General features: G+C 38.2%; 2 protein-coding genes across 2 annotated transcripts; one reads left to right on the top strand and one right to left on the bottom strand.

The window, feature by feature from the left end:
* Positions 1 to 8,651: 8,651 nt before the first annotated feature.
* mTerf5 (mitochondrial transcription termination factor 5) lies at positions 8,652 to 10,559 on the bottom strand. The gene is made up of 3 exons (XM_090169216.1): positions 9,979 to 10,559; positions 9,574 to 9,919; positions 8,652 to 9,508 (listed from the first exon to the last, which is right to left on the bottom strand). The coding sequence occupies exons 1-3, from the start codon at positions 10,413 to 10,415 to the stop codon at positions 8,708 to 8,710; spliced, it is 1,584 nt and encodes a 527-aa protein (XP_090025342.1). The 5' UTR covers positions 10,416 to 10,559; the 3' UTR covers positions 8,652 to 8,707.
* Positions 10,560 to 22,078: 11,519 nt separating this feature from the next.
* On the top strand, positions 22,079 to 24,077 carry LOC149949423 (ubiquitin-associated domain-containing protein 2-like). The gene is made up of 8 exons (XM_090169215.1): positions 22,079 to 22,262; positions 22,344 to 22,474; positions 22,541 to 22,660; positions 22,711 to 22,814; positions 22,882 to 23,293; positions 23,362 to 23,515; positions 23,573 to 23,631; positions 23,689 to 24,077. Exons 1-8 carry the CDS (start codon positions 22,223 to 22,225, stop codon positions 23,797 to 23,799), a joined length of 1,131 nt encoding a protein of 376 aa, XP_090025341.1. The 5' UTR covers positions 22,079 to 22,222; the 3' UTR covers positions 23,800 to 24,077.
* Positions 24,078 to 24,142: the final 65 nt, after the last annotated feature.

Below are 24,142 nucleotides of genomic sequence, written 5' to 3'. Positions count from 1 at the left end.
TCTTTACGGAAGACCCCTTCAATTTTTCAAATGTCCCTGTACAGTGGCGCCAAACATTTTTAAAGCCGAAGCCAAGAGCGGCCAGAGCTGCAAGCGTTGGTGTTCCACACCAAATACCTGAGGTTATATTCCCTTTAAAAACAAATACACAATATAAATTATACCAGATATAAATTGAATTATAAATAAATAAATTAAGAATTTTGAAGAAGCCAATCCGAAAAGAAGAACTCCAAGACCAAAGACCGAGTTGAATTGAAAGAGAAGTGGCATTCTACCGGATGTCAGCTGGCAAAAGATTCCAAATCTGAAGAAGAAGGAATTTTCTAAAGCCAAGCATCGATAGCAAACTTGAGATTATACGTAGGGCAGGTCTTCCAGGTGCATAATGTCATTTTGTCATCTGTATTAAAGGTCGGTGACTTGACAATTTTCAAGAGTGTGACCATATCCGAAACACTTCTACGAACGGAGAGTGGCCAAAGGTGAAGATTTCGTAAGCATTGGCTATAAGGAATATGACCAGGCAAATAAGACCGAGGCTACTTAAGGTAGTAACTCGGGAAATTACGCTGTACGCGTTCCAGTGCTGCAATATCCTTATTGAGTTAAGGATTCCAAACTGGAGACGCATAGTCCAGCACTGGCAAGCACATCGAACGAAAGAATGTGGTAGATGCAGGCGTAAAACCAGTGGTTCAAAGCAATACCTCACCAGTGATCCCGATTCTTTAAAGTTTAAAAATAAGCCGCTTGTGGCAAACGGAACCAACGCTTTTGACCAGTCAAACGACACCACGTGAATGTCAGTTGGGTTACGCTCATCGAGAAAGGAAGACCACTCGTGGAAAGACTTCAGAAGCTGGTGCGTGCAAGAGCGACCCTTCGAAATCCATACTGCGAGGTAGGTATTAAGGAACTGTCTTCCAAGAATTTATTCGGCTTCTCGTAATCAATCGATTCCAGTAATTTTCCAACGACAGACGTGAGTGATATAGGTCGATAATTTGAAAAATCGTTGCGCTTGCCCGACCCTTTGAAGACCGACACAACATTATCAAGCTTCCAACCAGAAGGCAGAGAAGACATCGATAGTTATAACTTAAACATTTTCACCATCGGGTCAATTATGGCAGGAGACATCAATTTAAGAAGCCTAGGATGTAATACCATTCGGCCCACAGGCCGATCCATTCTTCAAACGTTTCAAGGTGTTTTTGCTGGTGTCGAAACGGATGGTAGAGTTAAGGCAGTGTCTGACGTGCTAAAGCTTCGGTAGAAGAATTCACCAAAGGCCTTAGCTATGGCCAAAGGACATGATATTTGCCCATTCTTTACTTTACAAGAAGACGGTGGAGGGAGTTGGGACTTTGAGCGGACGAAACTCGAAAACCGCGTAGGATAAGTAGCAATGGTATCATGCAAATTTGACACAAATATATCATATGCACCTCTAGTCTTAGTTCTCAAAGTGTTGTTAAAATCCTGATACTTCTTCCAATCAAAATCTCTTCCCAACCATTTGGCCTTCCTAAAAAGAGAATTCTTCACGTGGCTCGCGTGAACAAGACCAGCCGTAATCCAGGGCGGACGCTTCTTTCCATGAATGGTTATACTCGGAACATTGTCCCTAACTCATGCCCAAAAGAGATCAAGCCAAAGTTCCCAAGTCACATCAATATCACTTGAAGAAAAAACAATGTCCCAAGGAGCGTAGTACAAAGTGCCTGCAAGATCATTTTTAGACCGATCTTTGTAATTGAGAATAGTTCGATGAATTCTGTGAACAAAATACCGAGGTAAGTTCAGGCTTCCTGCAACCGCAAAGCGATAACAACCTGGTAGGCTGTCTCTAGTGTGAATCTCAGTGAGGAAACGTTCGTCATTTATGAAAACCAAGTCAAGGAAGTTATTTCCGCGTGTGGGATTTGTTATACCGTCTGTTGAAGTCCAAGGCCAAACACAGTTTCGCAAAAAATTTGCTCCTGGGCTGTACGAAGGGACGGATTCGACCAGTCAACATGTAGGTTAAAATCTCCCATTAAGAAGAAAACATCGTGCGGTGGAAGAGTCTCGTGTAAGAAACCAAGAAGGTCACTTACATCCTAAGGACTGACAACTCTCTGCGAGTTAAATCGGAACACATTTTAAACTTTATTTTTGTTTCTGAAGGTAGTTTTGTTCGAATTTGAGACCCAAACCTTGCCCAAACGTGCTTTGGCTCGTATATACAGCCGTAAAAATAATCTTTAGACGAATTTCCGGTTAGTAATCCTCCCACGACAGACCATCATTAATATCATTAACCGACGTCTTTCAGTTTCATAATAATGGTTATTATGTTAGTTATGATATTATATATTAAATGGTATATTTTATTTTTAATAATAAAAATATTTTGGTACGCCCTTAAAGCAAAGAGTGTTTATGTAGTATCAGGGGATTTTAGCGTATTTTACAATTGTTATCTTTCTGTAAAATGAATAGCATCGCTCTTCGATTAGGAAAGCCCCAAAATTTGTCATAATTTAGAAAAAAGGCTCCGTTGAAAATTCGTAGCTTTTAGGTTTGGCCCGAGGGGCAGTTCACTCCCATGATTAAATCTTCACTCTTTGATTGATTAAATCTGATTAAATTTGATGTCTGTAGCTTTGGCTGAATTGAATTTAATCCGATTAAATTTAATGTCTGTAGCTTTGGCTGTATTAAATTTAATCCAATTAAATTTTTAACCTTGATTACTTCTGCACTCTACGAAGGAGTGAACTGCCCCTCGGTTTGGCCTCGGGTTTGGCCCCGTTGGGCGCATTTAATTTCGCCGTCTAGCTTACCTGCAAAAAGTTCCGATTCTTCGTCTGATTTTATTTTTTGTTGACGTGCTTCGGTAAAGCTAAATTGTATCCAAAAAATTCCAAATTCGATTTCAAAGAACAAAATGAGCAGAAATGTTTAAAAAAATTAAGACTCGATGCAATGAAGTGAATAAACGACTACAGGCCAGCTCTTATTTTCAAGGAGCCCGATTCTACCTAACCTAACGTACATAATCTCAGAATGTTATAGAATTTTAGGAACGTGTGAAAAGTATGGGAGACGTCACACTGATACTACTCTATTTCCCATTTTCTGTATTTCTGCTTGAAATACTTTAACACGGTAATAATAATCTAAACTACTAACACCCCCATTTCAAGTGAAAATGGACTGCAATTTCTTGAAAACAATATAATAACTTACGAAAGTTAGTTCCGCCATTTAGATCCCCAGATTTAATTTTCATAAACCATGGTACGGATACTAACAAGGAGAGTACCCGAGGTGTTTTTTCTGATTTTGTTCAAAGTCAGGCGTAATGTAGACCAATATGAAAATTGAAATTTCCCAAAATGAAACGGTGCACTATCCATTGGTTTTGCCATGGCAACCGAAAATGACCACTTAAAACAGAAATGAGATTTTTTCCTTATTTTACCCAAAAATATTTATAACTTTAACCATGAATATATCTAGCTATGAATATCCAACCCTACGATATAGCCCTTCTATCATGTCGATTTGATTTGGGTGGCAACTTTCGAGACCAGTGAAGCGTTTTCAGCCAATCAGGAGACTGAAGGAAATGACGGCATGCTCCTCACTCGGTTGGAGCAGATGTGATTGATCACGTGACTAGATAAGCCCCACCTAAATTTTAGTGGGAGGTTAGAGAGGCTATTGCTATTGTATATTCATAGCTAGATATATTCATGCTTTAACCCAAAAATGTTCCAATTTAATTTTTTTTTAAATTTTCGTAGGTAAAACCGAAAACATTCCATGCTTTTTAAAATTGAGATTTTTTGTTTAAAGTGGTCAAAACATTTTCAGCTTCCATGGCAAATCGAAAGGGAAGTGCAACGTCTCCTTTTGGGAAATTTCATATCTCAGATAGGTCTACATTATATCAAAGATAATTTAAGCTCGTACCCTAGATTCGAATACTGAGAGCTTTCCCATTGACGGTTTTGTTACGAAGCGTTTCCCCCTTTCCGGCACGTGACCTCAGAAAAATCACTTTTACAATTTCACTATTAATTTATAATAATATTAGGCCTAGGCCCTATGCTATAAGCTTATAAAAGTTCGGGGTTTAATGTCAGCTAATACTGGAAGTTTTAATAATTTAGAGAATATAATACTTACAGAAATTTATATTAAGTGCCAAAAACAAGTGTAAAATTGAAGGGAAAACGACCGCACGTATTTATTTTCTATACCACATTTTTTCTGGTTTCTTTTATTAGGAATTCGACTGATTTCTCTAGTCTCTCCTCTCTTCGCGCTCTACTACCCTCCCCGCGGCTTGTTTCTGGTTTCCTGTCAACCAGCGACGTCACTGAAGGTGGGCCGGTAGTTTCCAAGCCCCCCAACGTACCCGCTGAAGCGCTTCTCTACAGACCCCGTCGAAAGAGCTAACCTTATTATACGCAGTATTTTACCAACTTTGAGGAGCCACGGCAGTCTGCCCGCGCGATTTTAAAAAGTCGTAGGTTTTAGGGTCTTGATCGAGGGGCAGCTCACTCCGCGTAATCGGTGTACGGAGCCGTACCTTTGATTGTACTAATGGGATTACGCGTAATCTTTGAAGTCCCTGCCTTTGGCAGTACTAATCTAAGCGTAATCCGGTGTACAGACTTTCTAAGAGTGGTTAGCCCCTCGGTCTTGATATTGGTGTTTTTTATTTAAAATTATTTATCTACCGCAATTTATATTGTCTTAACATATTCTACTTACAAAACGTTGACATTTTTTGTAAGAATTTTTTTTTGAAAGCTGTTTTATTCAGTAACCGTGGAAGTACTCCATGACTAGCTCCTCCTAGGCTCCTACGACTAAAGCATAAAGAACCCTACATTACCATGCAAAATGGGGGTGCATTTGGCCCTACCTGCCACCCAATTCCGCGGCTCCTGCTTTCATTTAATTGTGTACTGTAGCTGACATGGATATTGAAAGCTTAATATGTGTTTTTATATTAAAAATTCATTCTTCTGTCCCATGGACTAATTAATTAGTCCATGTCTGTCCCCTTCTGACAGAGGACGGAAAACACAACGCCATCTACATTATAGAATTTGTATTGTAACAATAAAATATGCTACCAAACAATTTTCTTATACTGTAATAAAACATCATATTTAATTACGACCAAAAATTAAAATAAAGGGAAAACTTTAGTCAAGATTATTTAATTTAAATAATCTTGCTTTAGCCACAAGCGGGCGTGACACCATGGACTAATTAACACAGGGACACCCCGTTCCCGAATATTTGCTTCGGACGATTGTTAAATGTGCGCTCTGGCGGTATAGTTAAGAACTAACGGAAAACTAGGGTGTCCCTGTGTTAATTAGTCCATGGTGACACGTAGGAGGTTTATCTCTGCATAGTGTAACTAAATACATTTCGGAGAAATGGGACTTCGGTGATATGAGCTTTCGGAGTAAAAGCAAGAATATGTCAATTCGGTGAAAAGGGAATTCGGTGATATGGGAATTCGGTGATATGGGAATTCGGTGATATGGGAATTCGGAGATATGGGAATTCGGAGATATGGGAATTCGGAGAAATGGGAATTCGGAGAAACGAGAATTCGGAGATGTCAAGGTTCGTAAAAGAAAAGGCACTATAAGGTTGGCTCTTGTAAAAGTGGCGGGAAGGGAGATATCTGCAGCTGTGCGGAAAGGGGAAAGATAGCGCTGTATTCCCCTTTTAACTGGAGGGAAAATCTAAACAAGACGCCGCGTGAAATTATAGCAACTATAGCAACTGCGCAGGCGTAAAGGTATAAAAAGAAATTCCTTTTGCTGAGCTTCCAGATTATAGTTATATCAGCCCAAGTTGGCTATATTCTAGTAAAACAGTGAATTTTAATTAACATACATTATGTTTTATATTAATGTCGCTATTTGAAGAATTAATTTTATGGTATTAAGATTTTATTAAACATGCTAATCTTGAAAAGTGATATTAAAATATAATGAAACAATGAAGCTACAATTTTTATTTAATTTATTGGGCGGTATTTATTAGTAATGCGGGGCGATTGAGGCCTATAAATCTTTTAAATTAGTTTTCTTTATGATATGTTACTAACCACATGGCCGAGCCGACAATTATATCGGAACAGCAAAGCTGCAGTATAAATGGAAAAATTAAATCTTAATATAAACGACTAAAAATTTAAAATACGGTAAATAACACATAGAATTATTATGTGTAATTTATATAGGAGTAGGGTAAATGGTTAATGCATGTGAGTCTGATCTTCAGTAGCTTTGTATTATAATATTATGTGCATTACATCGATAATAATTTTTATGGCGGTCATATTCCTGAATGAAATGAAATTGGAACTCTGAATGTTTAATTTTTTCAATGTTTAATTCTTTAAACCCTAGATATGGCTCCAAATAAATGTGCTGTATTTGGTTGCACAAACTATTTCGATTCCAAATCAGACATATCATCACATAGATTTCCTGCTGATACCAATATAAGAGCTTTATGGATAGAGAGATGTCAAAATGGTGATCAAAAGAAAAAGTTAAACCCAAAATATGCTAGAGTATGCTCCAACCACTTTATACCTGAAGATTTTGAGAAGAATCTCATGGAAGAATTGATGAGTCAAAAAACTAAGAAGCACCTTAAAGATAACGCTATTCCAAGTTTGAAACTTCCACCAAGTTTTTATTCAGTTAGACAGTCAAGGCCGAATCAAATTTTCCAGGATTCCTCTGAACCCTTAACTAACAACCCAGCCACATATAATGACACCAATTTTGACCAACACCCCGTAAATTTTGACACTACTTTAAATGGTTTGTATCTCCGGGAAACAAATGATTACTTTTATGAAGGCCATGACTGTCATAGGTAAAAAAAACATGCAACAATTCCAAAAAGGAATTATTTTAACATCGGAATCTATGATAGGACTATATTTTCATCTTAGGGATAACTTTAAAGTCAATTATATACTAACCCACAGGGTAAACCAAGATTGCTTGGAAAACTTTTTTTCCCAATTAAGAACGCGGGGGGGCCTAGATAATCGCCCAACCCCCTTAAATGCAATTTACAGAATCCGAATGATTATTCTTGGAAAGAACCCTGGGGTTATAACATCAAATACGAATACTGTGTCGCAATCAGATGACGAATACTTTATAACGAATGTTTTAAAGCAATCTGATATTTCTATTGACGTAGCTGATATTGAAAATCCAAATCAAGTTGATTCTAGCTTTAATTATAGAAGCCCAACACAATCTCCAATGAAAAAAGTTCCTAGAGTAATTCGTAGAACACCCCTCGTAATTATTCGGAAAACAACTGCTCCTCAACTTTCTATTTTAAACCAAGTACCTTTAAGTTTGCCCCCTACGAGTACGAGCTCTACTGCCCCCACACCTGATAAAGAAAACGAGCTTATTTTAAATAATTTTGAAGAAGGTGGAATGGAATATCTAGCGGGATGGGTAGCTAAAAGATTCCACGAAAAATACCACGATTTACATTTGAAATCAAATCGCAACGACCATGATTATATTGTACCTACATGGGTTGAACACCTCAGTTATCATGGTATAATAGTTCCTTCCGAGACATTTTTAAAGGATACGAAATTTATAGAATTAGAGTTTTCAAAATACCATAAAGGAAAAACTTCTAAAGATATTGCTCTAAGCAAAGACAGGGGAGTTACAAATATTTTAACAAATGTAATTTCTGACCAACTTTTAAATTACCCGCGAGACATTATTTATACTTACGTCAAAATGAGAACTATTATAAGAATGAATTATTTAAATTCCAAATTTACTACCGACGCTCAAAACAGAAGGCAAGCGAAAAAAATAACAAAATACATCCAAAACAAAAATCAAAAAGTTCCTCAAATTTAATATTTTACATTATATATACTAAATGTTTTTAAAATTTAGCTTTAGCTTTTGTTTTTTGTTAAAATCTGACATTAAAATCGAAAGTTTTGCCACATTTTGGTATTTGTTTACTATTTTAATATTTAAAAATATAAATAAAATTTCTTAATTCACAATCGCATTTATGGAAATAAAAATACTTCATAAATAATAAAGTTATGTTATTTGATTATTAATAAATATTTATACTATTATTATTAAACCTATCTTGATGAAAACGGCAAAAATAATTGTGCCATTTGCCATTTAGTGCTTTACCTATAAGAACTTCGGGCAGGGCTAAGATTAGTATAAAAGCAAAAAACCGCTTATATTGAAGGACAGACTCTTATAAGAACAGACGTAGCCACCCCGAAAATAGCTCTTTTGAAATCTGACCAGTGACGTCACTGGTCAGAGAGAAATATACCTCTCTCTATTCCTTTCGACTTTCTCTCAAAAAACGAGTTCCAGAGATGCGCCCCCCTTGGGAGATGTGAGGTCACTTAATACATTTCGGAGAAATGGGACTTTGGAGATATGAACTTTCGGAGTAAAAGCAATACGGGGTTATAAAGAATCCTTGATTATATCAATTCGGAGAAAAGAGAATTCGGTGATATGGGAATTCGGAGAAAGGAGAATCCGGCGTTGTGAGGTCGACCCATTGAAAAATATAGGAAAAACAAAATTAAAATTTTATTTGAACGTTTGATACAAGATAATGGGGAAAATGAGCTTCACTGTCTAAAAAATACTCCATTCCCACAAAATCTATTTGGCTTTTCTATGTAATAAATTATTAAATCTAAGAAAAGAGGGTGCTGACGCCACTCCGAAAATGGTTGCAATTCTGGAAAATTCTCCATTTTTTCAAATGTTTCAGTGACAATTTCATACGAATATAAAATCACAGTGAGGCTGTTCCACAGTTGTTGTTTGGTTATCCCAGATTCTAACAAATAATTGATGACCTTATCCGCATTAACTAGATTGAATCTTCCTCGGCATTTGGGATGAGAGAAAATCTGCTTTTTAGCCACTTCAAATGAAGTGTTGAAAAAACCAGTTAAATAATAAATTAGGTCTCTTCCCCAAGATTTCTCAAAGCCATAAACTATCTTCTGACTATAAATTCTATTAGCACACGTTAAAGTATTTAAGGATATTACATAGTAGCCATGCGATTTTAACTCATTCAATCGCAATTGGGAAATGCGGAAATTTGTTACAAGTTTGAGGAACTTAGGGTTATTTTTCTGAAGCCTGAATTCCGTGGTTTTGTTTATCTCTTCTAATCGCTCTGCAATAAGTTGCGGAGAAAGGTTATGAATTCTGACATCTCCCAGAATTTGGATTTTGCTAACGTTGCTCTGTTCCAATATTTTTTCAACTGCTAGCATATTTTTAGGTTTTACTAGGAGCAGAGTAGGATTTTTATTTATTAACTCAATTATAGGAATTCCGTTAAGTTCTTTCAGCTTCAAACAAGCCTTAAAATTGTAAAAATTTCGAGTTGCCACAATTATGTTGGAAATAATCTGTAAAATATTGATTCAATCATAAATCATGTGACAAATATAATAATCAAAATAAAATGATATACCTTTTTCTTTGAAAATCCAACGTCTTGAAGTTTGTCTAAAGCGAATGATAGGGTAGACAGACTTTTGTTTTTTATTCCTTTGTTTTTTTCCACTAATGTGTAAACACCTTCCAGTGATAATTCAAGTTTTTCTGATAGAAAGGAGCAGAGTACTACGAGCCTTAACCTTTTAAGGGTTATACAACTGTGATCTTTACTAAGATACTTAAGGTTTTCTTTTATATTTTCAATTAGTTTTGTATCCGCATTAATCATGCCCAACATATTCTCTAATGGGTCAACAGTTGAAGGAAGCAGCTCATAATTGTGCAGTTCTATTGTACTTTTCTCTAGTAAACCATGAAACCTAATAAATAAAGGCAATATTAGAATGTTTATCATAATATTACAACAAGTACTACTGACCCTGTTAAATTTGACAGTGTAATGTTATTAGTGGTAAATCCTAGTTCTTGTAAAATAATGTAATATTGTTCAATTTCATTATATTTAAGATTAAGCACTTTGGGATTTCCAAGAATATCCTTCACTTTGAACTTATCAAGTATGAAATGTAACACTGCTTTCATATGTTCAATGTCTTCGCGTAATAACGTTTTGTTATTTCCAACGATTTGTAATGCATTTGTTACAGAAATTCCCAGTACTTCTGTGAGTACATTTATTTTATCAAATGCTACATTTTGATGGGACCTCTCAATAATATTCTGATTATCAGTATAAGCATTATTTTTAATGATGTGTAGAGGTCTTATAAACTCGGGAATTAATTTTGCGTTGCACGTTTTCGAAATTCGTATTATAATCATACCCAAACTTCGTAACGCAAAACTTGGTGCCATTCTCTAAGGAATACATTCTTTTCAAATTTCGTGAAATAGTGAACCATCCGATCTGCTTTGACTGACTTAGCAGCTGCGACTATGTCTGACCGCTGAATAAAATTCAATGTTTGTATTGGTAAAATCGTGCATAAAATTCACCGTCCATGCTGCGACCATGGACGCTGCGATCATGATAAAAACAAGAAACAAAGTAAAGATACAGCGTTGCCAGATCGAAAATCTGAAATTATCGATTTTCCTGGAAAATTATCGCACATTTCTTTTTGGCGCTAAATTGGAATTCATACATAAATGCGTTGAATTTAGATAATTTTTTTGAAAGCACTAAAGGAGTTTTATTTCTGGGAAATAAAAAAAATGCCTATTATCATTATTAACTGAACTTAATATGTTAAAAAATTTATAAAAAAAAATGCGGTAACAGCTAGGAGTAATAAACTCACACTCAGGACTACGCAGCACGTTCGGCAGAAAATGTATATCATTCAATTTTAAGTAAAAGTTTTATGAAATAATTAAAAAATTAAAGCGTTCGAATGATTTAAATTTCGTAGGTTTTTAAAAAAATCTAAAAATTATCGTACGTTGAGGCAGAATTATCGAAATAATGGTACGATATCGTACGCCATGAAAATTGTAGTACACCCTAAAAAATTCGATGAAATTATCGCACTGTACGATAATATCGTACGTCTGGCAACTCTGCAAAGATAATTTTGGACTAGTCTAAAACAATTTCTTCGGACCTTGGACTAGGCTGGACTCCAAAATTATTTTTTAATACGATCAAGTGGTGTTAGAGAAAGACCTTAGACACCAAAACAGAACAAAAGTAGAGTTAAAAGTGAAGAAGGAATCATGTACAGGCCTTGATTCCCATATTCCAAATCCTAAACTTTTCCGGAATTAAAGAATTATTTTCGGATCCGGAATCATAACCGTATCATGGAATCTTACAGGGTATCAAATTCGAATCATCATCTCTGAAATCTGGAATCATACCAAAATCGCGGTATCACCTGGGGAATAAAACTCTAGTGCAGATGGAATTTTTTCCGATTAATCGTGCCCGCTCGATCGCGCCACTGAATCTTTGCTTCTTCGTCTATTTTGCTTTGTTTGCTACGTTGTTTACAAATCCATTGCGAGCAATGCGAAGTCGGTGCGGGGATGGAGCGTTAGCCTTCCAATCAGGGCCGTTGTAACCTTTCCGTGGGCCTTAGGCAAAAATATATCACGTTTTATTTTAGGTAGTGTCATTTTAAAGGGATGCGTAACCTAATTTGCAGAAAAATGGTAAAAGTTGGGTGTAGTAGGAATACGTAGTGAAAGCTGATGCCGCGCAATCCAGACTTCTTAGTGGCTGTATTTTGAGAATGCTGATATCCCTAGCTTCATTAACCAGAGAGAGGAATAGGTTAACCATATCATCCAGAGAATCATCCAACTGAACACTGCACCAGTCCTTAGTCAATAGTGCAGCACGAAAGAGATCATAATCACCACGGTGATATGAATGCCGAGCTGGTGGAGCAGGCGGGTCCGGAATAGTGTTCTGCAGTTTAAGAGAAAAAGAGAGGACATCAAGGCCACCCTTCCCAAGAGGGGGCATATGAGATAGATCATGCACGGTATCCGCAGTCATATGTGAGGACAAGGTCCAGGAGGGAGGGTTGGTTGTCGCCCCGTCGTCAAGTGGGAGACAGGACATCCTGTTCCAGTTTAAAACCGAGACAGTATCTAAAAATTTCTTCTCAATAGAACGCACCCCTTTCCTCGTAGTGAAAGAGGACCAATTTATGGCTGGCACATTCAAGTCACCTAACATCATAGAAATCTCATAGGTAACTAGAATGCTGCCGCCTACGGCCGAGCTTGACGCCAGTTCGCCTTGAACCTTCAGCCAATGAGAGGCCGTAGAGTGGTTCCGCCAAGGAGGATAATAATCCACCTTGGTTCCGTTACTATAGCGGGAGATAGGTGACGTCATTCTCTCCGGTGACATTAAATTCTTGGCAGAACCACTCTTTGAGCTCTGATTGGCTGAGATCTGGCGTCGTCTGCCACGGCGTTTGGGCCATTTGCCAGTTACACGGCAGCATTCTAGTTACCTATGAGATTTCTATGCCTAACACAATAATCCGGGCTGCCAACTTGCTAGCTCTCTCAATTGTGCCCAGCAGCCTCTTCAGAAAATCAAGTGAGGTGAACGGGCTACGATAACAACAATCAATTTTCAGCTGACAAACCAAAATATTTGGTGAGGTTGGAGAGCGATTCAGGGTGGCAGCAAGGGCAGAACGACAGTACAAAACACAACCCCCACATTTGGTAATATCACAGTCGGCCCGGAAGGAATCATAACCCTCAATTAGAAAGAGGTCGGAAACAATGTCTTTGTTCAACCAGGTTTCAGTGATTGTCATACAATCAGGAACGAGTCGCCACGCAAGAGAGCGTAGTTCTAGTAATTTACTGATTAAAGACCCCGCATTCGTTGATAGGAAGCAGAGTAGGGCGCTGCCGGAAGGAATAAAAACTGTTATACATTGGTTAAGTAAAGATTGTGCCACAGGAGCGCCTGTGCAAGGAAGTGAGTCATCAATTGTTTGCAGTGCGGGAGGAGCATGTGTTGTGATTGGTTTGAAGAAACATGAGACCAGTTGAGGGGTCGTGACTGACGTACCGGCTGGATACGAGGATGTTGATGGTAGTTAGGCGGCGTACGTTAGGGCATTGGATATCGCGAGTAGGTTGCTCAGGCGTATTTAAGGGGGGGTTTTGGATGTTCAACCCCCCCCCAAAATGGTGATGACCGGGGGGGGGCGGTGCCTAATAGAAATCAGTGTAAAACTTCCGTCAGCACCCCCCCCTTGAAATTTTCCCTAAAACCCCCCCTGAAAAAAATCCTGGATACGCCCTTGGGTTGCTGCACCTGGGGCGGATTATATTTCGGGAATCCTGGGAGGAATGAATCGACCCCGGTGGTCGCAGGCGGAATAGGGTTTATCGGAGCAGCAGCAGCAACAGAAACGACTTTACAGTTCCTGATGCAGAGATTACTCTCACCACCTGACGCCACCTTAAGCCTGGTTTTCACTTGGCGGAAAATCACCGACAGAAAGTTTGACGTCGGCGATATGGTTTTCGACGTTTCGCTCACTGTCGGCGTTTTAGCATTTTCACTTGGCGTTTTTTTAGGGCGGAAATAAAGCGATTTCTTTCTGGCAGCGAGTTCGTCGGTTTTCGTCTGATAGTGGAGATTTAAGCCTAGGCCTAAAAATGGATGATTTATCTGATCATAATAGTGAACTATTGATTAAAGCTCATGTAAGCATTTTAAATTTAATGTTATTTTACATGATCTATCGTGTTCAAAGAAATATGAGTTATGAAAGATCGGTTTGTGTGAAAGAAACATACTGGAAAAGAAGGCAACAAGGGTATAAAAAAAAACACGTTCCAAAATTCACAGAAAAGCACGTGGCCGAGTTCCGGATGCAAGAAGCAGGAAATTAACCATCCCCCTGACGTCACAGTCACCTTTCGAAAATGGTTTTTGATTGGTTGAAAAAGAGTGAAATCGCCCAACTGAGCGAAAAAAATAGAAATGAAAATCGCCACACAAAACCGAAAACCGACGGAATTTCCGCCCGGCGTCGACGGAAATTTTCGCCCATTTTCCGTCGACGCCGGGCTTTTTCGCCCAAGAACCGCCAAGTGAAAACCAGGCTTTAGAGCAAGAATCAAGCAAGTCGGAAAACCCCTATATGAGAAAAACCAGTTTTAAGTACGAAATCTTGCATAATAACAATGATAATCTAATAATGAAAATTGATAAAAATAGTGTGAAAATTTATATTGAAAATTTTGTACTGAGTCACCTTAATTTAAAAACACTTAAGGATTCTTATTTTGAATTTCTTTCAATAGTCACGTATATCGACTTACTCGACTTTTGCTCTCAGGTAGCATGTAGTTAGTCGGGTTTCTAGTTCAACCACTGCTTTTTGGTAACGAGCTTGTTGGTTTTTAGTACGGTCTGGGCGCGTTACTTGGGAAAAATGTGGGTCCTGCCGCCTGTCGGAGAAATGGTTTAAAAATTTTCTTTTCTGTTTGTCATTATGGGAGAGGACTTTAATTGGCCAGGGAAAACGCCCAGGAAACGTGGAGGCCGAAAGAAACTGATGATCGTAGGGAGGTTACTACATTTCAGCAGATCAGAATTGGTAAGACCTTCCAGTACGTTGAGCAGAAGAACATTATTCCGTCGTAGGCTCTCTTGTCAACCTTAGAGTGAACCATCTCCAAGTGAGCCATATCCCTTTGCTGAAGCATCGGTTCCATCCTTTCAAAAACGGTATCAGCAATTTGGGATGCATCAACCTTGTTATTTAATAACTCTAAGCATATGTAACATAATTACTCATAAGTATGCCTCTGTATAACATTTCCATTGAAAAAAATTCAATGAGACTTTGTTTCACACGGAACATACATTAAGCGGACCCAAAAATGCAAAAACTCTTATAATCCTTGCGCTATAGAAAAGGTTACCATGGAAATGAAATCATGTGATCGCGAGGCACGAGCTAATCTTGACAAAGGCAAAGCCAGAAACGCGCGCGGAATTCTCACTAACTTCCGTTTCCCATCAGTAAAGTTGATGACGCGTATTTCGTCACGGAGTTATAAGTGACGTAATCTACAAGGTTTCATTTAAGAAAATGCTTTTATGGCATACTTATGAGTGATTATGTTACATATGCTCGAAGTAATGGCTTTCCAGCTAATTTAGTATCGGGTCAAGTTGTGTCAAAACATCAGTCGCAATAGATTGAGCATGATTATCAAAACTCTCATGAAAGATTGTTTGGCTTGTAGATAAATCAGCTCTAACAGCAGAGAGTTCAGATCATAGAAATCTCATAGGTAACTAGAATGCTGCCGTGTAACTGGCAAATGGACCAAACGCCGTGGCAGACGACGCCAGATCTCAGCCAATCAGAGCTCAAAGACTGGTTCTGCCAAGAATTTAATGTCACCAGAGAGAATGACGTCACCCATCTCCCACTATAGTAGCAGAATCAAGAAGGATTATTATCCTCCTTGGCGGAACCACTCTACGGCCTCTCATTGGCTGAAGGTTCAAAATGAACTGGCGTCAAGCTCGGCCATAGGCGGAAGCATTCTAGTTACCTATGAGATTTCTATGGTTCAGATGTCAACAATTTCGTCAAGCCATCCAGTTGAGCCGTATTTGACATTTCAATCTTATCAAATTTCAGTTCCAGTTTTAAAACACTGGCGGTAAAAGAAGAAATTTCAGTCCTAATCCGTTGAAGAGTAGCATTAATGTTATCAATTCTAGTAGTAACCACACCGTCTCGAATTCGCAGGGAATCAGTTTCACCACGGATAAGTGCAAGTTCAGCAATAAGTGTAGATTGCGCTTTGTTATATCACAGAGTTTACACGTGAAAGAAGTACTAACATCTACGTCGGTAAAAGAGAGCTGGCCGTGTAATGTTTTCAAATAATTCCCAGCGAAGGCAAAGTCCATGTATTGTATCTAATCAACATTGTAATTTATAAAGTCCCGCCGTTTGCGGGTAGCGTGGGCCTTGGCAGAAACTCGCGATTCCTACCCGCCCTTATCCTTATCCATTGTGACAATACTCGTGTCACCAAGTATAGGAAGCGGGGCACCCCCCTTTCCAAGCCCCAAGTTTTCGCCGAAATGGCTCGCAGTAGATTGAGTCTTTTGATAGAAGAAGAGACTAGCGCCTCGATGTGTAGTTTCCAGGAAAGACTGGAGTCAATGATCGCGCTCAAGTAACGGTAAGTGGGCACCCGAGACCGGACTGTACTGTCCAGTTTGAGTATTAGAGTACCCGGTGTTTTTTTACCTTAATATATCACCACGTTTTGGCATTTAAGGCAATAATGCTGAGATGTTATTAAGGGCAAGCTGCATATCACCAAAAGTAAATAGTGGGAGAAAGTCTGGCACTTGGGTCCAACCGCACGACGTCTTATTTGAGGGGTAAAATTTTTGGGCTTCGGAAATGACTTCCCCTCTTTACAGGGACAAAAAGGTATCGGTTGTACTCCGCAACGATGAAAAATAGTTCTCTATAAAATACGTGAATATTGAACTTTTGAATTCGATAATTTGGTTAATTTAGTTCCTAAATAAAGTAGATATGTGATAGAAACTAAAATGCGACATCTTAAAAATAATAACACGACTTTTGAAAAGAAATAAACCGTAACTAGAAAAACGATCACTTAAATCGTGGAGAGCGTGGCGCCATCTAAGAGCAGAGATCGGGACTAATTGGTATATCTACGATGTTAAGGCCTAACAATTTGCAAGTTTAACCAAAGATAATATAACTACGTACCCTAGATTCGAAATCAAGCTCCTTGCACGTAACGCAGGCAATAACTGAGTTCCCGGCAGAAGTCGGAAAAACTGCCTCCATAGAGCCGCTGCTGGCAGGGCTACCGACATCTAGTTAAAAAGTTTTAGTGAAAATTGCGCTGTGGTTTTTGACTTGCGGTTTTCAAGATACCAGATATTTTTGCGTTATATTGTTTTAAAACAATAATGGATCATGCCTGTAGCTCTAAAAATGTTTCTAAACGAAAGAAAACTAAAGGTGAGTAATATAATCTATTGAAATTCCTTATTTCTCACCCTGCTATGGAGCCCGATTTTTCCGACTTCCGGCGCGAACTCAGTAAAAGCCTCACGAGAAAACGCGCTATCGAGAAACGCCGTGATTTAGAATCTAGGGTACGTAGTTATATTATCTTTGGTTTAACTGAAATAATAGATATAGCTCGAGCTTTTTTTTTGTTTATTTTACAATTGATATAGCAATTATTAATTAAAATCAACCGTTATCGAAGGAAATAATGGTCAGGATTTGACAGAGAGACTATTTGAAATTGCGAGGCGGTGACATGGTCGCCAGGGAATAAAATTCAAAATTTTCATCTTGAGCGCGGACCGGAATACCACAAATGCACTACTTCGCGCGTAATGTGCTATTCTTATTGGTTAGAAATATCACGTGATCACTAGCTCTTTAAAAAGGGTGTCAAGCATGGTGGAAGGTAAAATCTGAAGGCAGTGATAGACTTTCTCCCCCTATTTACTTTTGATATCACCACATATGGTAGACAGGGAGATGCCAACCGTCCAGGGTTCAATGTCATCCTTATTCTATCCACCTGGGGCACAGCATAACACTAAATAAGATAGGATCGGGAAAGGTGCATTAGAAGCACCATTTGCCCTGACATGAACTTTGTGATCCCTGAGAAAGTGCTCCACCCAGCGAAGGAGATTGCCCTCTAATACGCACTGTGGGAGTTGGTACAACAGTGCGCCATGGTGAATGATACCAAAGGCGTCCTTGAGGTCTAGAAAGATCGAAGATTGGTCGCCTGAGCACATTGGTGTGCCATAGTCAGCCTTAAAGCACTTTCCGTCGCGTGACGGCCCTTGAGAAAACCGAAGTGCTTCAGTGGAAGAATATTGTTTATCTCCAGAAACCAAACTCGCCGTCTGAACATAAGTTTTTCATAAACCTTTCCTAAATTTGGAAGCAGAGAGATATCTTTGTAAGATGAGGCATCCGTAGAGGACTTTCCTGGTTTGAGAAGCGGGTGGAGAACAGCGACCTTCCATCTCCGCGGCATGATGCCTTCCTCCCAGATGAAAAGCCGGAGAGTAGAGTTTTTTATTATTAAACTAACCGAGAAGCCCACCCTACGGGCGGGCCCTCAGCTAGTTGTGTGTTTCGAGGCACTCCACCCCAGTAAGGCCCCTCTGTCCCTTTTCCCCATGCCAGAATTACCGGGTACCCTTTCCCCCCCGCAAAAATAACATAAAAACTCGTCTTTCTCTCCCGTCCCAACCCCCCCAGTGAGGCACCCATCCCCCTTTTCCCCATGCCAGAATTAGACCGAGAGACCGCCTCGCCTCGCAAAACGGCGGAAAGGTCGGGAGTGTCGAAAAGCTTGCCTCCCAGCTTTGACAATGTTACCTACTGCTTCCCCGATGGTATAAAGACTCCGAGAGACCGAGCTTAACCGCCTCGCCTCGCCTTGCAAAACGGCGGAAAGGCCGGGAGTGTCGAAAAGCTTGCCGCATTCCCCCTCCCAGGTTTGACAATGTTACCTACTGCTGCCCCGACTGAGTATAAAGACTCCGAGAGACCGAGCTAATAGGTTTTCTCGACCACAGAATAGCGTGGAAAAAGTGGGGCCACTACCCATACGCGCAAACTTTACCACTCGGCCGGCTTAACAGGCTTTTCGATTACCGCCTTTTAATAGCCCTAAGAACCGACTCTGAAACGACGTCATCCCGACTTAGAATGTACTGTATAATTACGTCGAAACGACTTACTTTTCGATATTTTAAGTGACTGAAAATGACCAAATAAATCGTAAATATAGCTATATAAATAGCTATATACATGTATGTCAAGTCCCATGAAAGGGAGTGAAAGAACGAGTTTATTTCCGTCAATCGGAAAGCTCTTGAATCTAGAGTACAGAGTTCTAGAGTAACGAGCAAATCTTCATTAATAATATCTTAGCCTAACATATTTAGCTATACGAATGTAACCTACTTGAGATGAGATATTTTTATTAAGGAAACATTGCCAGATTGAATATATAATCTTTTTTGAAAAAATATAATACAGAAAGGAAGTTATTTTAAAAATATTTATATTTGTTTTATTAAATCGCCAAAGTTTCACAGTTTTGAGCGATTAATTGGCAAAGCGCGACCTTAAATCGACCCTTTGTGCTACAGGGGTAATAATTAAATGTAAGGTCTATTTTAAGTCTTATAATGGACCATAAATAGTCCCAAAAAAGGATTTACGGTTTTAGTGTCGAAAAACGTTCGGACGTTTTTAGGTCGGCATTTGGTCGTCGACTATAAAGTAACTTTTCATGTGCTACAGGGGTAACTATTACCGTTAACCTCAACAAGTTTTTATGGAAGGGGAAACCTAAGAACTCGGGGGAAAACCCCTTAAACCAGTGGGGAGAAAACTTGCAAACTCAACGCAGGAGGAGTGGTTCCGAGTTTTCACCCAGTGAAACAAATCGGGGAGAAACGCCTCGGGATGTCTCCTTGTTAGTGTAAGGAGCTGTTGGCTGGCGTGGCATGAAGGGCTTGCCACCACCCTCCTGCGCATTGTAGCCCAGCCACCTGTTTAAGGCATTAAAAGACGCTGGCTGACTTGGGCCTAAGGTGGTGCCTTGGGTATTAGCCTAGCTGATTATTATTATCAATATTAATATTATTCTTACAAGTAGCCCCTACAAGTTTTTAAGCGGTGGCTTAACCTCTCTATTGTAATATTTATTTATTTATTTATTTATTTGAATACATAATAGACTGCTAAGCTACAGTAAGCTTTTGCGCAATCTTACAGGTTGTGGCTTATGGAGATATGACAATAATATGATATAGAAGAAGAATTTTTTTTTTTAAAATACGTTAAACATGAGAAGAAAAAAGAAAAAAAATTGAAGGCAATAGTACAAACAGGGGATAAATGGGAACATGACGGGGTTACTGAGAGTCTATGAGATGGTTTCTAATGTTGCGTCGGGCCATCGGGGGTGAGGTGCAGTGGAGTACATCGCTGGGTAATTTATTCGACAAGGTAATTGTACGGACGGAAAAGTGCCATTGACGGGTGGTACTACGGACATATGTGGTTGACTATCTTGGCATTATGAGCTCTCGTTTTTCGAAGAGTAGCGAAGTCGAAGAAAGTATCTGCATTTAAGGCAGAGTTACCAGTCCAGATATTCCAGAGTTGGAGTTGACCTTGCTTTTGCGCATCTTCGCCAATCGAGTGGAGGAAGATTGCTTCTTGGATATCCAGGGTTTTGGTATGTAATTCAGAGGCAGTAGCATATATTTTGAAGGCTTTGCAGTAGGCTGACCACGCCGCCGCAGGATTGGTTGTCCCTGGATCAAAGTGCGGAGGGCCACGGAGAGTCGAAGTCATGACGGCAAGGCTTGAGAGGACACCGATCACATCTCATTAAATTATTCGACTACGAATCAAAAACAGAGAAAATAATTCTTCAATCCCGCTAGTAACCATTATATGCTAGTAACTGAGACTTTATCCGTAAAACCATAATGTAAAACGAATGCTAAGTAATTGCAATAAATTATTTTGTCAACTCAGTTGACTTTTATAAAAGCAGTGAAATTTTAAATTTTATCGAATAACATAAAAGCTGTTAACTCTCTTAAGGGGTTACATCAGCCTCGTAAGGGGATGACAGTGGGGGGCGAAATAGCACTATTTTTTTTAAAGCGGAAGTAGACTAATATTTGGTAATACGAAACTTTACAAAACACGTGGTCATTTCGCGGAAATTCGGAATTCGATATCGGTCGCAACCAACGTTGCCATATCAAAAATCTGAAATTATCGTATCTAGGCCAAAAAATTATCGATTTTCCTGGAAAATTATCGTATATTTCTTTTTGGCGATAAATTTTAATTCATACATAAAGTCATAAATACGTTGAATTTAGATGATTTTTTAAAGCACTACAGGAATTTTAATTCAGGGAAATAAACAAAATGTCTATTATCATTATTAACTGAACTTAATATGTTTAAAAATGTTTTAAAAAATGCGGTAATAGCTAGGAGTAATAAACTCACACTCTGGACTACGCGTACAGAAAATGTATATCATTCATTTTAAATAGAAAAGTTATATAAATTTATAATAAAATATAAATCGTTCGTAGGTTTTTAAAAAAATCTAAAGATTATCGTACATTATAGTACGTTGAGGCAGAATTATCGAAATAATGGTACGATATCGTACGCCATGAAAATTATAGTACGCCCTAAAAATGTTGATTAAATTATCGCACTGTGCGATAATTATCGTACGTCTGGCAACGCTGGTCGCAACGGACGAAAGTTTCTCCCTTTACGAGGCTGATGGAACAATGCATAATTTATATCCATTTTGTAATAAACCATTTCCATTTGAAAATATTTTATTATTATTTATTTATTTTATTTATTATTATTATAAATATTTTATTTATAAGTCAGAAGTGTAGGTCTATCTTTTATGACACTCAAAATAAAATAAAAAGACTAGATACTTCACTTCATGGCTAATCGAATGAAGTATCTAGTCTTTTTATTACGGATTTTTTTTTTTTAGAAACTCGTTATGAGCGATTGTAACGGGTGGGACAATTAAGTCCGCTCGTCCATTTGATTAATCAGGTGCGAGATATGTGTTACGGCCACGCCAACGGGGGGATAGGGTTGGGACACCCGTGGCGGAAGTATGACAACCACCCGTTGTGGGATTAGTGGTCGTCCTCACACGGCCATCCACAAACTCTGCCTCCCGGACGCCTGGGATTACAGGAGTGAGCCACTACTCCCGGCGGAATTTTATTTTATTTTTAAATTCTAATGCCATGGCATATGATATAAAACTTTTCAAATTAAAGATTTACTGGTACTATTTCCCGAAAGAAGTTAACTTCCGGTGTTGCGTTATTCCTTTACTTATTGGACAAACCATGGAAGTTTTTGTACTTTCTTTGGTAGTTTTAGTATTAGTCCAAGCGGTTCAAGTCCTTGAGTTGTGTTGACTAAATAAATGGCGACTATATATCGTTTTTCATTGCTAAACACAGTTTGTAGTATTTTCACCTGAAGAGTCTTATTTATCATTAAAAATTACTTCGCAATATTTGTAACAAAATGGCCGCAATTTTATCTCAATACAGTACAACTGGATTTTGTAAGTTTTAAAATGTGGTATTTTAATTTTAAATTTAATGTTTCTAAGCCTTGCAAATGAATAAGGTAAAATTTGTTACAGATAAAGCACCTGTATCCAAAGGCATTTTAGGTTGCATGTTTCTAACGTCTTGTGCCTTAAATGTACCATTGTGGGCACACGCTAAACATTGTGTTGTATATAACATACCCGACATATACAACAAATTGGAAGTAATACGCTTATTTGACATTGGTAATTCGGTTTTCTTTAACGTACCTTTTATACGCTGTATTTAGATTTGGCGGGTCGTTACATCCAAAGCAACTTTCCTTGACACGAAAGATTTAGTTTGTGGATGTTTACTTATCTATTACTTCCGTATATTTGAACGACGATTTGGTTCATTAAAATTTGCTGTAAGTTCAACAAAAGAACTTAAAGAACATTTATTAATTTTTTTTTCTAGTCCTACTTGTTAGCGGCTTGTACAGTCAGTACTTTATTTGAACTAACAGCAGTTTACTTCCTAAGACAAATTGACATCAATATTGTAAATCTTCCTACAGGACCGTAAGACCTTCTGTAATATTTTTTCTCGGTTTTTTTTTAAACTAATATTGTTTCCTTTTATTTAAAGATTTGGAATAGTCTTTCCATTATTTATAAATTATTTTTTGGACATTCCGAGAGTCGCCCAAACTTATATTATGGGAGTTCCAGTTACTGGAAAAACTCTAACATACCTTTTGGGTCTACAGATGATCAGCGCTAGTCGAGAATCCATGTTAACAGGAGCGTGTTGTTTACTTTCTGGAGTAATTTGCAGGTGGAATTTCTGCCATGTTAGAGATTTTATTCGCTTCCCGTCTTTCTTCGCTGATTTTGCCAATGCCACTCTCGGGTGGATAATGCAGTCTTCCCCTCCTCAAGAAGGAATTGTACCAATGGGAGCTACTTTAGAGTTGCAAAGACAACAGCAAATGGAAATTTTAGAACAACAAGTTTGGCTTTCAAGAGCTAGAGAAGCGAGAGACAGAGCTAGTCAGCAGGTTAGCCCTAATTACTTATCCATTTGATCTTTGAATTAGTTCTTTGAAATTGAAGTATTTTATTTTAGCGTATGCATATGGCTCAAGGCTACGCTGAACGACTTGTTCCTGCTGCTGGTATCAGGGGGAACAGTTTTATCGGAGATCTTCGAAGTAGAGAAGCGTGGGAAAATGCTTTTAACTTTCGAAGACGAAATACTCAGAATAATAGAGAAGAACCTGGTATTTTAAATCATTTTTAATATTGTAATATAAAGAATAAAAATTTTTTGTTTATAGTTGAAAATATCAATGGTAATAATGTAGAGACTGATTCTGCAGTAATTCCAGAAGAACAGGTAAAATGTTTTCTTACTCAGATTTGATATTGTGTTATTAAATTTGATTGACTTTAGGTTCAAACATTGGTGGAGATGGGCTTTGACAGACAAAATGTAGTTCGCGCATTAAGAAATTCAAATAACGATATAAATATTGCCACAAGTATTTTACTCAATGAAAGTTGAATTTTTTAAGTGGTTCTGCGTAAATTTCATATAAAATTTTCTTGACATTTCGAGAATAATGAGTTTTTAGAAAATGTTTCTGTTGAAAATTATTGTAGTCGTTTAAATTATTGAAAATATAGATATCTGAAGGCTGCAGTGTAAATGTTTTGGTTCTCTTTTAGTAATTTTAATTAGAGTGTAAGAGACAGCATAGCTTTATTGAAATAATTATAACTTTTTTTGCTTTGGTAATCTCGAATTTTTCAAGCCACTTTGCTATACTATTTTGAGATTTTATAGTATGAAACGTCTTGAAAATGGAGTTTGGTTGTATATATTTTAAATTTAAAATAAATTGTAA

The sequence above is a fragment of the Leiobunum rupestre genome, chromosome 3, assembly GCF_980474605.1.
Source record: "Leiobunum rupestre chromosome 3, qqLeiRupe1.1.hap1, whole genome shotgun sequence".
Classification (NCBI taxonomy): domain Eukaryota; kingdom Metazoa; phylum Arthropoda; class Arachnida; order Opiliones; family Sclerosomatidae; genus Leiobunum; species Leiobunum rupestre.
Note: the sequence above shows the minus strand (reverse complement) of the source record. Positions and strands in the feature narration are given on the sequence as shown.